Source organism: Candoia aspera, chromosome 1 (genome assembly GCF_035149785.1).
Source record: "Candoia aspera isolate rCanAsp1 chromosome 1, rCanAsp1.hap2, whole genome shotgun sequence".
In the NCBI taxonomy this organism is placed as follows: domain Eukaryota; kingdom Metazoa; phylum Chordata; class Lepidosauria; order Squamata; family Boidae; genus Candoia; species Candoia aspera.
Genome location: NC_086153.1, coordinates 294,199,289 through 294,212,456, shown reverse-complemented (window position 1 = coordinate 294,212,456; position 13,168 = coordinate 294,199,289). Strand labels below are relative to the sequence as shown.

Sequence of the window (13,168 nt, the reverse complement as noted above, 5' to 3'; positions counted from 1 at the left end):
GTTTTTACTTTATGAATACATATTTTCAAACAAATATGTATCTCTTTTTTTTTATCTCAGTTCTTTTTAGTGGTCCTGATCTTCTGCAAATTCAATTAAATGGAAAATAGTTGGAATATTAGGACTTCCACTTCACATCTGCTTTTTATTTGGGCATTAAAATACTTCACCGTTTTTTTTAAATCAGACTACTTGTGATAAATCTAAAGCAAAAAATAGTAAGAGTTGTACTTTAGCCATCATTAATATCTTCTTTATAAAAAAACACTTTTCCAAACATGTACAATAACAATATAAGACAGGAAACAAATACAAAGAACAAAAGGAAATCCTTCCCAAGCTACAGGCATTCTCTGACCAAAGAAAGTGCTTTAAACAGATGTAACCATCATGAATTTGTATGCCTCCAAATCTCTCTCTTTTTTTTTTTTAAAGGATTGTTTTAAAGAGAGGTGTCTCCACAACACAGGAACTACAGTACATAAGAGTTAGAAATATAAAAACAAAAATAATTTATTTTACATTTGAAAACTGGATCCCAAGAAATATAACACATAGCAAAGTATTTAAACAAGTGTATTATAAATTAAGCTAATGCAAAGTGAGGGACACATTTAATCTGGGTAGAAATGGAAAAAAAGAGGATGGTTTGGCTCTCCCCCACCCCCCACTCCAGCACCTTGTTTTTATTTATTTGTTTTGTAGGATCTGTTCCTGACTGCTTTAGAGAGAAAATATTTGGTCTGATGGAGCCATTTGGGCTCACCCCATTTAGCAGTTCTTGAACTCTTTTTTTTTTAAAGTCTCCATCAGATATGAGAAATAGGATCCTAATTCTATAGGGACTGAATATGACTCAGAGCAAACCAGATCTAGAACTCCACTGTCACCACCATATATTATGGTTACAATGGGAAGCACTAGAGGCCTCCCATAGGATTTATACTTATAGAAGAGAAGAAGGATTACAGACCTCCTGGTTTTTGAATTTGAGGTCCAATTAAAAGAATACAGTATAACACAGGTTTTCTCAACCTTGGGAACTTTAAGATGTGTGGACTTCGACTCCCAGAAAACCCCAGCTAACCATGCTGGCTGGGGAATTCTGGGAGTTGAAGTCCACACATCTTAAATTTCCCATGGTTGAGAAACACTGGTATAACATATTAAATCAATGCTCTTCCCCTCCTGTTGTTTCCTTGGTCATTTTTGAAACTTGGAGATAAGTGCTAGTCTAAACAAGTGTTGGGCCAGATCTAGCAAGACATGTTACTGATAACCATCTGGAGTGGATTGATTCAACAGGGTAAAAATCATGCAAATAAATAAATAAATAATCTTGGGTTTTGCTACTTTATTGTTTCACTTTGAACTGCTATTGAATAATTAGACAGGTACTCTTGGCTGAACTTTCCAAGCAATTTAATAAAGTGTAGTTCCTCTAAAGCCAGATATATTATTTTTTGGAGGTAACCATTGGTGAGTACTTTGTGAACTGCAGCCAAAGTAATCTTGATGTCTCAAAGAAGGCTTTCAAAGAAACTCCTCCTCCTCAGCTTCCCATCCACAGACTGCTCTTTTCTCTTTACAGCCCCTTATTTGTCTCCTTTTGTGGTTCGTAACAAATACCAGCCCAGGACAATAACCTTGCAGTGCCACCATCCCCTTTATTTGCACACTTTCATTATATGTACCCACACTGCAAAATGCTTCCCAAACCAAACACTGCTGGGAGTTCAGGGCCCAGCTCTTGACAGTCGCCAGGGAAAGGCTGGGTAGCTGGGGCTTTCTGTCTCTCTCTTATCAGCCAGCTGCTGCTCTGAGATAACAAAACAATAGCCTTGCTTTCTACTGGACCAGTTTCCTTTCCCTTTCCTGATGGATCGCCAGTTCCCCCAGGCTTGCTCAAAGCCAGTGAACAGAAATTGGTCCTGCAGCAGGGACCTGGAGGGAAAAGAGAGACTATTCATTTCTGTTAAGCTGATGAAACAGTTAGCTTTCTCCTGGGGCTGCCAAGCAGATCGAGGAGTTTTTACTGCCTCAGGGTAATTTGCTCCCTGCTGGGGAAGTTCTTGGAGAGGGAGGAGAGGATTTTTGCCAACCTTTTACAAATCCGGAATTATTTTTTCCAAAGATGAACTGTGGAATGATCTATAAACAAGGCTCATTGTAAAGCTAAGCTTGCATGTTTTAAATACTGCTGGTTGGCTCAGGCAAACCACTGAGTACACCTTCTGAGCTTGTCTCTTGAGTCCCAGTCCCAATTTCTGAAACAAGACCCTACACCTCCCACCCCCCACCATAGTCAGGAATAGCCAGAGCTTTTAAATTAGAGGGGTATGTTTTGAGCCCATCCCCAGCATCCCTTTCTTGTGAGGAAGCAAATGCTGCTGCCACACATAAAGGCAATCGAGGTCCTGATTTGGTTTGTTTTCTTTCCTGAAGCCAGGAGCAAAGCCTCCAGCAGCGCTCAGCTCTCTTTCACGGGGGACTTGGATACCGCGGCCCGGCCCAGCAGTCCCTAACCTGATGCGCCCTCAAAAGTCACAAGCCCAGAAAAGCTCCGCGGGCAAAAGGAGAAGCCCCAGGCAGCCCGGACGCCGCCGTCGGTTAAGACCACACTCGCGGGTCCCGGACCTGAAAGGCAGCGCTAGAGAGCCTGAAGGCTTCGGGGCGTGGGGAAGAGGAGAGGGCCCGGAGGACTGGCCCGGCTGCCCAAGGTCTCATCCCTTAGCAGGGAAGGAAGGAGGAGCGTCCAGCCGGACGGGCCAGCTTAGGGGCGAAAGATAGCGCGCGGGGGAGCCGCCTGACCCTCGTGCCTCTCTCCACGCCTTTCCCTGGCCCCCGAGGCTTTTGCTTGGCCCGATCTCCCCCGCCCTCTTCCACTCCGCCGTGACTCGGCCCGGCCTGGGAGAGTCGGAAGGCCTGTCCTCAGAGGGTTGTAATCCTGGAGGTGCAAGTCCCGTTTCGGTACACGCTGCCCGACTCGCCGAAGTTGTCGGCGGGGAAGTCCTCCACGCTGTAGGCTCTGCTCTTGAGGGCGGTGGCGTAGTAGTCGACCGGCTCCTCGGCGGCGTTGTCCATCCAGCTAAGGCACAGGAGCCTCTGGAAGGAGCGCTTGAAGTTGTCCGAGAGGAAGCCGTAGAGGATGGGGTTGGCGCAGCTGTTGGCGTAGCCGAGGATGACGGAAAGCTGGCTGATGGTGGCGTCGTCGGGCTCGACGAAGAGGTTGACCAGCTGCACCACGTAGAAAGGCATCCAGCAGATGACGAAGACGGTGACCACCATTAGGACCATGAGCGTGATCTTCCGCTCGGAGCGCTTGCGCTGTTGCCAGCCGGCCTTGAGCGCCACCATGCGCATCTTGGCAATGATGAGGATGTAGCAGAGGCTGATGGCCACCACGGGTAAGAGGAAGCCCATGAGGAAAGTGTAGACTACGAAGACCACCAGCCACTTCTGCTTAGGTTCGGGCATCATCATGTTGCAGGCCACCGTGCCGTCCGTGTTGGCCTCGGTCCGGGAGAAGATTAGGATGGGCAGAATGATGATGAGAGCCAGCCCCCAGACGGCCAGGTTAACCATCTTGGCCACAGTGGGCCGGCGGTAGCGGGACGCCTTGATGGGGTGCACCACGGCAATGTAGCGGTCCACGCTAAGCACGGTCAGGCAGTAGATGCTGGTGAACATGTTGACCGCGTCCACGCTGAGCACCAGGCGGCAGAGCAGCGAGCCGAAGGGCCAGTGGTGTAGCAGCGTGGAGGTGACCAGGAAAGGTACGCTCAGCATTAGCAGCTCGTCCGCAATGGCCAGGTTGAGGATGTAGATGTTGGTGGCCGTCTTCATCTTCGCGTAGCGCAGGATCACGTAGATGACCATGGAGTTCCCGCACAGACCCACCAGGCACACCACGGAGTAGATGAAGGAGATGAGGATGGCGCTGCCGCTGCCCGGCGACTCGCCGCCGCCCCCCGCGCCGCCGCCGCCGCCGCTCACCGTGCCGTTGGGGCCAGTGGGGCCGGAGGAGTTCCTGCCAGCCGCTGCCGAGTCCATGCCTCCAGCAGCGCCCGCGACCAGCCTGGCGCAGGGGCCATCCTCCGCCCCGTCGGCCCGAGCTCAGGACGGCGGGGGCGGCGCGAGCGCCCGGGCAGCCCGGCGGCAGCTCAGCATCCTGCCTCCTCTGGGCACAGTCCCACTGCGACCGCCGCCGTCCTTCGCTCTCGCAGCCCGGGAGCGGGCGCAGGGAGAGCGGGAAAAGGGACGGAGCCTCGCGCCGCTTCCAGCCCAGCTGGCATGAGTTGCAGCTCGTCGGCTCGCGGGGATGATTAATAGGAGGCGAACGGCGCGTCAGCACCTACGAAGAGCGGGAGGGAGAAAAGAGGTGGGAGGAGGGTGAGGCGGGGGGCGCCCCCTCCGCCTCCCTCCCTCGCCCACTTCCCGCCAATATGCTCCAGAAGGAGAAGACTTCCCCCCCTCAGGCAGGCAGGCAGGCGACGCCGCCGCCGCCGCCGCCGCCGCCGCGTTAGGGAGCCAAGCCAACAAGTGCTACTAGGCTTCCTCTGTCAGGAGGGCCGGTTCGTCCTGCCTCTGGCAAGCAAGCAAAAGGCCAAGTGGGAGCCCGGAGAAGAGCGTTTTTCCTTCGGAACTTTTCGTTGCAGCTTCCCGAGATCGGACGACCTGGTTCAATTCATCCAAACCTGCCCCGCTGCCCTTTCTTGCCTTCCTGTTCCAAGCCCTTTCTCTCCATCTCCCCAGCTGCTGTGCCCTTATGCTCTTGTGTAATCCCGATATCACCCTCCTAGCTACTTTATCTCCCTCCCAGGACTGTCCCAGATTTAGCATGACCTTGGCCACATGCTCTCAAGGTGGGACTCTGCTCTTTTTTCATCTCAGCAGCACAGACAGTTGGGCAGCTATCCAAAGGAGTCTGGTGGCACCCAATTTTATTAAAAGGCATAAGCTTTCATGAGCTGCAACTGTGAGGATCAGCTTCATTCTCCGCCCTCTCTCTTCTCTGTGCACAGTTTCTCTTTTGGAACTGGATCCAGCGTGCCCCAACTTCACTGTGTGCCACCACAGTTCCTTCTCTCAATCTCTTTGCCACCATGAAGCCCAATCTTACCCACAGTGTTGTGCTGTTCACAGAACTGCAGATGATCATTGTTCTTCAGCTTAGGCTGTCACACGTTGGTGGTGATATGCAGTGGGTCAACTGTGTCCACTTTAAGCATAGCTGAACATGTTGCTGTTGACATTTCTGTTCAATTGACTGCCCTTTCTTTCCTTCTGGGTGGTGAGAGCAAATGAATAAACAAGGGAAAGCAACAGAAAATAAAAAGTCTATCTGTCCTTTACCCTTCCTCTGGACACAACTGCCTTTGCACAGCACATGGTTACTGGTTACTTCATTAATCTGTTTTCTGGATTCACACAATATATTGAACAATAAATTAACAAAATGGGCTGGGTTTACACAACATCCTAAGATGTACTTGTGTGCACACACAAACAAAACCAAACTAAATTTAACTAGACTTCAAATATTGTGCAAGTAATAATAATTTATTAAACTTGCATGCCGCCCGACTCACAATGACTCTGAGTGGCTCACAACAATCAAATGAAGAAATTGCAATAAAATCAATGGAAGGTAAAAGATGGCAAGCACTACAGACCAGATAAAATTGAGGGGGGGGGTCTCACTCTCCCTCACCAAAGGTCTGGGTGAAGAGCCAGGTCTTCACCACTCTTCTGAACAACAACAGAGTGGGGGCCACCTAGATCTTGTGGGGCACCTCGTTCCAGAGGGCAGGTGCTGCTATAGAACGCAGATGATAAGTTTGTAATTCCTTGGATAAGCATCTTGTGTAAACACAGCTTCACTTTCCCATATGCTTTTGTCATTGTAGCTCTAAGAATTGAGACCTGGAAAGAAGCAGGTGAGAAATTAGTGAAAGGCACACACCTTTAATTGCTGTCTCGGCCATGAAAGATGCTTCTGTACTACCCAGCGGTAATGCAGCACAAAAAGGAATCATATTGTCTCCCTGGGAACTGCAGAAGTAGATAGTTGCTTGAAATTTCAACTATCCCTTCCCCACACAGCCCCAGTATGAGAGGATGTTATACATAGGTCTCGGTGAGAGATAATCATCACATAAAACATTTTCAAAAAATGATTGGACACTTTGTCCCAAATAGAAAATAAAAAGGAGATTTTTTAATAAACCAAAGGTTACTTGCTTGGATGACTGGTCATGAATTTATATCAGGAAATGAATATTTTCCAGCTATGAGGCAGCGGACTGTTTCAGGGTGTTGAATCTCAGTTTACGTTCTAAGACAAAGAAGAACTCACTTGATTCAGAAAATAATTGTGCATGACAAAGAGAGCCAGGCCTTTGTTAAAGATGTGTGCTATATCCTGCTATTTCTGGGAGGAAAAATGGGTCCCTTTGAACCATTTCCTATGACTCTGCATGATATGAAGTGGGCTTTCCTCCCTTTTGATAATAACTAAACTAGGATCTTCACAAAGCCATCTTAGCAAATTGTCTGAAAAATAATGCTACATTGCTATAGGTTTTTCATATTTAACAAATGCCAGAATGGGGAGGGAGGGAGGGATGAGATCTTCCGCTTACAGAGAATGATTCATCAAAGGGTCTGGAATCACTGTGTTTGGGAGGGGCTGAGTTTTATAATGTTCTACAGTATCTTTCATACTATTGCCTTATCCCTGATGTTTTTCCAGTTGGTCATTGGGTCTAAAAGAGCTTGCTTTTAGTGCTGATTACATGTTTGTTTTAGCTTGTTCTCTCCCACTTCATACTCATATTGATGGCATCCAATCTGAAAGTTTCTAGCCCTATTTCAACTGTTTAAATCTTCTACAATGGTGCTTATAGGTTTTGCTTATCAGACAATATGAGGAATTAGTGAATTTCTCTTTCCCAAATCAATAAAGACTTCTAGCTCTGTGAAATTTGGTAGAGCTTACCCTCATGATACAGGTAAGTATATATCTATTATCATATATTTTGTCCCACACAAAACACATCATAAGCATTTTTCTTTTCTTTTCTTTTTTAAAGAAGGAACTGGTCCTAAAAATTCATTCATCTCTTTTTCTCAAATTGGATTGGCTTTGTCCACTCAGAAGAGACTACTCTGAAAAATTACTACCATTTTACTAAAAAAACAAAAACAACCCTGATGCTTTTATGCATTTCCCAAGCTAGTCAGTAAGTGATATGAAGTTCGGGTTTCCAAATCTCATCTGATTCAGGCCAGGTCAGTTTGTGTCAATCTGGAGTCAAAATGGTTTTTTTTTTCTGAATGACTAAGCGAGGGGCCTAGTCAAAATTTTGTAGCAATTCCAACCCATAGGTATTCCAAAATTACATAATTATTGTAATTACATAATTATATGTAATCTATAATTACATATAGATGAGTGTTGACAGTGAAGATGTCAAAGTGGTGAATAGCTTCTGCCTTTCAGGGTCAACCATCAACAGTAAAGGAACAAGAAGTCAAGAAATAGGCCACAGACTGGTACTTGGTAGAGCAGCCATGAAGGCTTTGGAAAAGACCTTCAACTGCTGTGATGTGTCTATACCTACACAAATCAGGATTGTGCAAGCCATGTTATTCCCCATGACACTCTATGGAAGTGATAATTGGACTTTAAAGAAGCAGAATAGGAAGAATATTGACACATTTGAAGTTTGTTGTTGGAGAAGACTCTTGAGAATACCATGGACAGCCAAGAAAACAAACCAATGGATCATCGAACAAATCAACCCAGAGTTCTCACTTGAGGCACAAATGACCTGGCTCAAATTATCCTACTTCAGACACATTATGTGAAGACCTACTGTAGGTCTTTGGAGAAAGCTCTAATGCTGGGGAAGGTACAAGGAAAAAGAAGAAGACAACCAGCAGCAAGTGGATGGACTCAGTTACAGGGATAATGAGTACACTGTTGTAAGACCTCAAAGCCCAGGTAGAGACAGATCATGATCCAAGTCCTTATTTATTTATTTATTTAGATTTATAGGCTACCAAATCCGAATACTCTAGGAGACATTAGAGAGTTAGAATAGCAGAAAAATATAGAACCATGGGGCAAATACAGGCACTGAGGAAATGATATGTTGCACTAGAGTAGAGCCCTATGGTTTGCCACTGAACACTTCCAGTTTGATTCAGAGCCACTGTCATACAGTAATAGGGCATAGTTGGCCAACCAGCTAGTATCTATCTAATGCTAGCCTAGCCTAGGCTAGCCCACTTTTTGTTTTATCTCCTGTAGTAGAATCCTATGGGAGATTTGAGATGAATTCTTCACTGAGGTAAAGGTATACTGCATCTACCATACTCCCCTGGTCAGCCATAGTCATCACTCTATCAAAAAGGATGGTTTGGCATGATTTATTTTGGATAAGCCCAAATGCATTATTTTCTAAATGCTCATAAATTGCTTAACAACCTGTTCCAGGGTTTTGCTAGGTGTTGGTACTACACTGAACTGCCTGTAACTCCCTGCTTTTTTCTTTCCCCCCCTTTTTGAAGGCAAGAACACTATTAGCTCTTCTCAACAATACTCCCCTCCTTTATGTTGCTCTGATACACTAAGTCTTAGGGAATAATGTGAAGTGACTTAGGAAACCATGGCAGCTGTAGGTCTTTAAAAAATGGCATAGGTGGGACATGGCTATGCATTTTTGTAGACACAAGTATCCTTTCCATTCGTTATGAAGGGACAGGCTATTAATATGCCACTGCAATGTGGTTCCCCTGCACAAGTTAAAATGTACAAGATCAGAAGAAAGACCATTTTGATACAATTTTGCATGTATTATATTGACATGGATTTCTCCTCCACCCTTCAACAGCTTTCTTTCGCATTGATAGACACCACCTTAAAGAAGGTATTGTACAATTTACCGAACTACAAACGTTCAATTTACTATACAATAATATGCATTATTGCTATATGAAAAAGAATGGAAAAAAATATATCTAGGTCTGTAGTTTATATTAAAGAACAGATTGTACTGTAAATCTTTTATTTGAAATTGTTGTATACCTATCCATTCTCTTTATACCTACTCACCTCTAGATGCACTGTCAATGATTTTCTTTTCCTGAATTTGTTTTCAAATTATGCTTTATGACTTCCTGCTACAGTTTATGAATCACCATACTAAACCTCATATGATACAGAAAGATTGTTTATACAAGTGATAAGCCCAAATTTATACTTTTGAAATATGAAAAATCTGGTCAAGTATGTTCCTTGATCTCTTTTAATGTGCGTTTAAGTTTTCCTGATGCAAGCATTTGAGAGAACCCAAAAATAAGGATAGAGCTATCAAAATCCCTGCTGTATCTTACAAGCTTTAGTTAGCAATTTAATATTATTTAATTAATTAGATCTACTCTGCTCAGGTTAATCATAACTGACATTAACTTTCAATCAGGTCAAAAGGAGATAATTTAATAAGTGATATGAGTAAGTGATATGGTTAGTAGTAGCAGTTTTAATTATTACTAAGTTAAAGATTATAAATGAACTGACCTTTCTGAAAGGAGATGATATTCAGAACTTATGATGCATCCTACTGAAGGTTGAAACAATGTGCCAGTTTCCTTCTTTTGTATAATATTACACATATGAAAAGCAATTATGGTAATCACATTGTAAAATCAGATGCAGGATGCTAGGAAATGCTATCAAAACTCCAAATGGCCTAGACCATTCTGCCTTCAGTTTTGCTGGACTATATATGTGCTTTGTGCAGTCCTGAATTTAAACAAGTAGACTGTTGTTATCACTTCTAATTTGGCAGAAATATTTCTTTATATTAATAGATCATTGTTTAGAACAAGTGTTTCCAAGTTAGGAGCCATCAAAGCCCTCTCTGCTCTAGTGCCTAAGCATTTCATTATCATCATCATCAACATCGTCTGTCAGACCAGAAATTCCTGAGACAGGTAGTCCTCGTTTAGTGACCATAATTGGGACCTGCAACTCAGTCATTAAGTGAAGTAGTCGCTAAGTGAAACTGCGATTGTGCCTATGATCTTACTTCAGCTTTCCTTTGCTTTACAGACCTGTTGTTGTTCATTCGTTTAGTCACTTCCGACTCTTCGTGACTTCATGGACCAGCCCACGCCAGAGCTTCCTGTTGGTCGTCGACATCCCCAGCTCCCCCAGGGACAAGTCTGTCACCTCTAGAATATCATCCATCCATCTTGCCTTTGGTCGGCCCCTCTTCCTTTTGTCTTCCACTCTCCCTAGCATCAGCATCTTCTCCAGGGTGTCCTGTCTTCTCATTATGTGGCCAAAGTGTTTCAGTTTTGCCTTTAATATCATTCCCTCAAGTGAGCAGTCTGGCTTGATTTCCTGGAGGATGGACTGGTTGGATCTTCTTGCAGTCCAAGGCACTCTCAGAATTTTCCTCCAACACCACAGTTCAAAAGCATCGATCTTCCTTCTCTCAGCCTTCCTTATGGTCCAGCTCTCACAGCCATATGTTACTACAGGGAACACCATTGCTTTAACTATGCGGGCCTTTGTTGTCAGTGTGATGTCTCTGCTCTTAACTATTTTATCGAGATTTGTCATTGCTCTTCTCCCAAGGATTAAGCGTCTTCTGATTTCCTGACTGCAGTCAGCATCTGCAGTAATCTTTGCACCTAGGAATACAAAGTCTTTCACTGCTTCTACATTTTCTCCCTCTATTTGCCAGTTATCTATCAAGCTGGTTGCCATAATCTTAGTTTTTTTGAGGTTTAGCTGCAAGCCAGCTTTTGCACTTTCTTCTTTCACCTTCATCATAAGGCTCCTCAGTTCCTCTTCGCTTTCAGCCATCAAAGTGGTATCATCTGCATATCTGAGATTGTTAATCTTTCTTCCAGCGATTTTAACTCCAGCCTTGGATTCCTCAAGCCCAGCTTGTCGCATGATGTGTTCTGCATACAAGTTGAATAGGTAGGGTGAGAGGATACAGCCCTGCCGTACTCCTTTCCCAATCTTAAACCAGTCCGTTGTTCCGTGGTCTGTTCTTACTGTTGCTACTTGGTCGTTATACAGATTCTTCAGGAGGCATACAAGATGACTTGGTATCCCCATACCACTAAGAACTTGCCATAATTTGTTATGGTCCACACAGTCAAAGGCTTTAGAATAGTCAATAAAACAGAAATAGATGTTTTTCTGAAACTCCCTGGCTTTTTCCATTATCCAGTGGATATTGGCAATTTGGTCTCTAGTTCCTCTGCCTTTTCTAAAGCCCGCTTGTACATCTGGCAATTCTCACTCCATGAATTGCTGAAGTCTACCTTGCAGGATCTTGAGCATTACCTTACTGGCATGTGAAATGAGTGCCACTGTTCGATAGTTTGAACATTCTTTAGTGTTTCCCTTTTTTGGTATGGGGATATAAGTTGATTTTTTCCAATCTGATGGCCATTCTTGTGTTTTCCAAATTTGCTGGCATATGGCATGCATTACCTTGACAGCATCATCTTGTAAGATTTTGAACAGTTCAGCTGGGATGCCATCATCTCCTGCTGCCTTGTTATTAGCAATGCTTCTTAAGATCCACTCAACCTCACTCTTCAGGATGTCTGGCTCTAGCTCACTGACCACACCGTCAAAGCTATCCCTGATATTGTTATCCTTCCTATACAGGTCTTCTGTATATTCTTGCCACCTTTTCTTGATCTCTTCTTCTTCTGTTAGGTCCTTGCCATCTTTGTTTTTGATCATACCCATTTTGGCCTGGAATTTACCTCCGATGTTTCTAATTTTCTGGAAGAGGTCTCTTGTCCTTCCTATTCTATTGTCTTTTTCCACTTCCACGCATTGCTTGTTTAAAAATAATTCCCTATCTCTTCTGGCTAACCTCTGGAATTTTGCATTTAATTGGGCATATCTCCCCCTATCACTGTTGCCTTTTGCTTTCCTTCTTTCTTGGGCTACTTCTAGTGTCTCAGCAGACAGCCATTTTGCCTTCCTGGTTTTCTCTTTCTTTGGGATGTATTTTGTTGCCGCCTCCTGGACAATGTTGCAAACTTCTGTCCATAGTTCTTCCGGGACCCTATCTACTAAGTCCAGTCCCTTAAATCTATTCTTCACCTCCACTGCATATTCCTTAGGAATATTAGTGAGCTCATATCTAGCTGATCTGTGGGTCTTCCCTAATCTCTTTAGTCTGATCCTAAATTGTGCAAGAAGAAGTTTGTGATGTGAACTACAGTCAGCTCCAGGTCTTGTTTTTACCGACTGTACAGATGTCCGCCACCTTTGGCTGCAAAGGATGTAGTCAATCTGATTTCGATGTTGTCCATCTGGTGAAGTCCATGTATAAAGCCGTCTCTTAGGTTGTTGGAAGAGAGTGTTTGTTATGCAGAGTGAATTGTCTTGGCAAAATTCTATCAGCCTATGTCCTGCTTCGTTTTGTTCTCCCAGGCCACACTTACCTGTAATTCCAGGTGTCATTTGACTGCCCACCTTAGCATTCCAGTCTCCTGTGATGAAAATAACATCTCTTTTAGGTTTGTTGTCCAGTAGGTGCTGCAGATCCTCATAGAACTGCTCTACTTCAGCTTCTTCAGCATTTGTGGTTGGGGCGTATATTTGGATCACTGTGATGTTAGATGGCTTGCCCTGAATTTGAATTGAGATCATTCTGTCGTTTTTTGGGTTGTATCCAAGCACTGCTTTAGCCACTTTACTATTAATTATGAAGGCTACTCCATTTCTTCTGTGGTCCTCTTGTCCACAGTAGTAGATCTGGTGGTCATTTGATGTGAAGTGGCCCATTCCAGTCCATTTCAGTTCACTGATGCCCAGAATGTCTATCTTTAATCTTGACATCTCACCAATAACCACATCCAATTTGCCCTGGCTCATAGATCTTACAGTCCAGGTTCCAATGGTGTGTTGATCCTTAGAACATCGGATTCGCCATTCACCACCAGCACCATCGGCCGCTAGCCGTCCTTTCGGCTTTGAGCTAGCTGCGTCATCACGTCTGGGGCTAGTTGAACTCATCCTCTGTTCCTCCCCAGTAGCATTTTGACCATCTTCCCACCTGGGGGTCTCATCTTCTGATGGTATACCGACATATCTCTGGTTGTACAGACCTGAGAA

General features: G+C 44.5%; 1 protein-coding gene across 1 annotated transcript; it reads right to left on the bottom strand.

Moving 5' to 3' along the window:
• Positions 1–2,848: 2,848 nt before the first annotated feature.
• SSTR1 (somatostatin receptor 1) lies at positions 2,849–4,278 on the bottom strand. Its single transcript, XM_063293554.1, has one exon. The coding sequence runs from the start codon at positions 4,051–4,053 to the stop codon at positions 2,932–2,934; it is 1,122 nt and encodes a 373-aa protein (XP_063149624.1). The 5' UTR covers positions 4,054–4,278; the 3' UTR covers positions 2,849–2,931.
• Between the last annotated feature and the right edge of the window lie 8,890 nt (positions 4,279–13,168).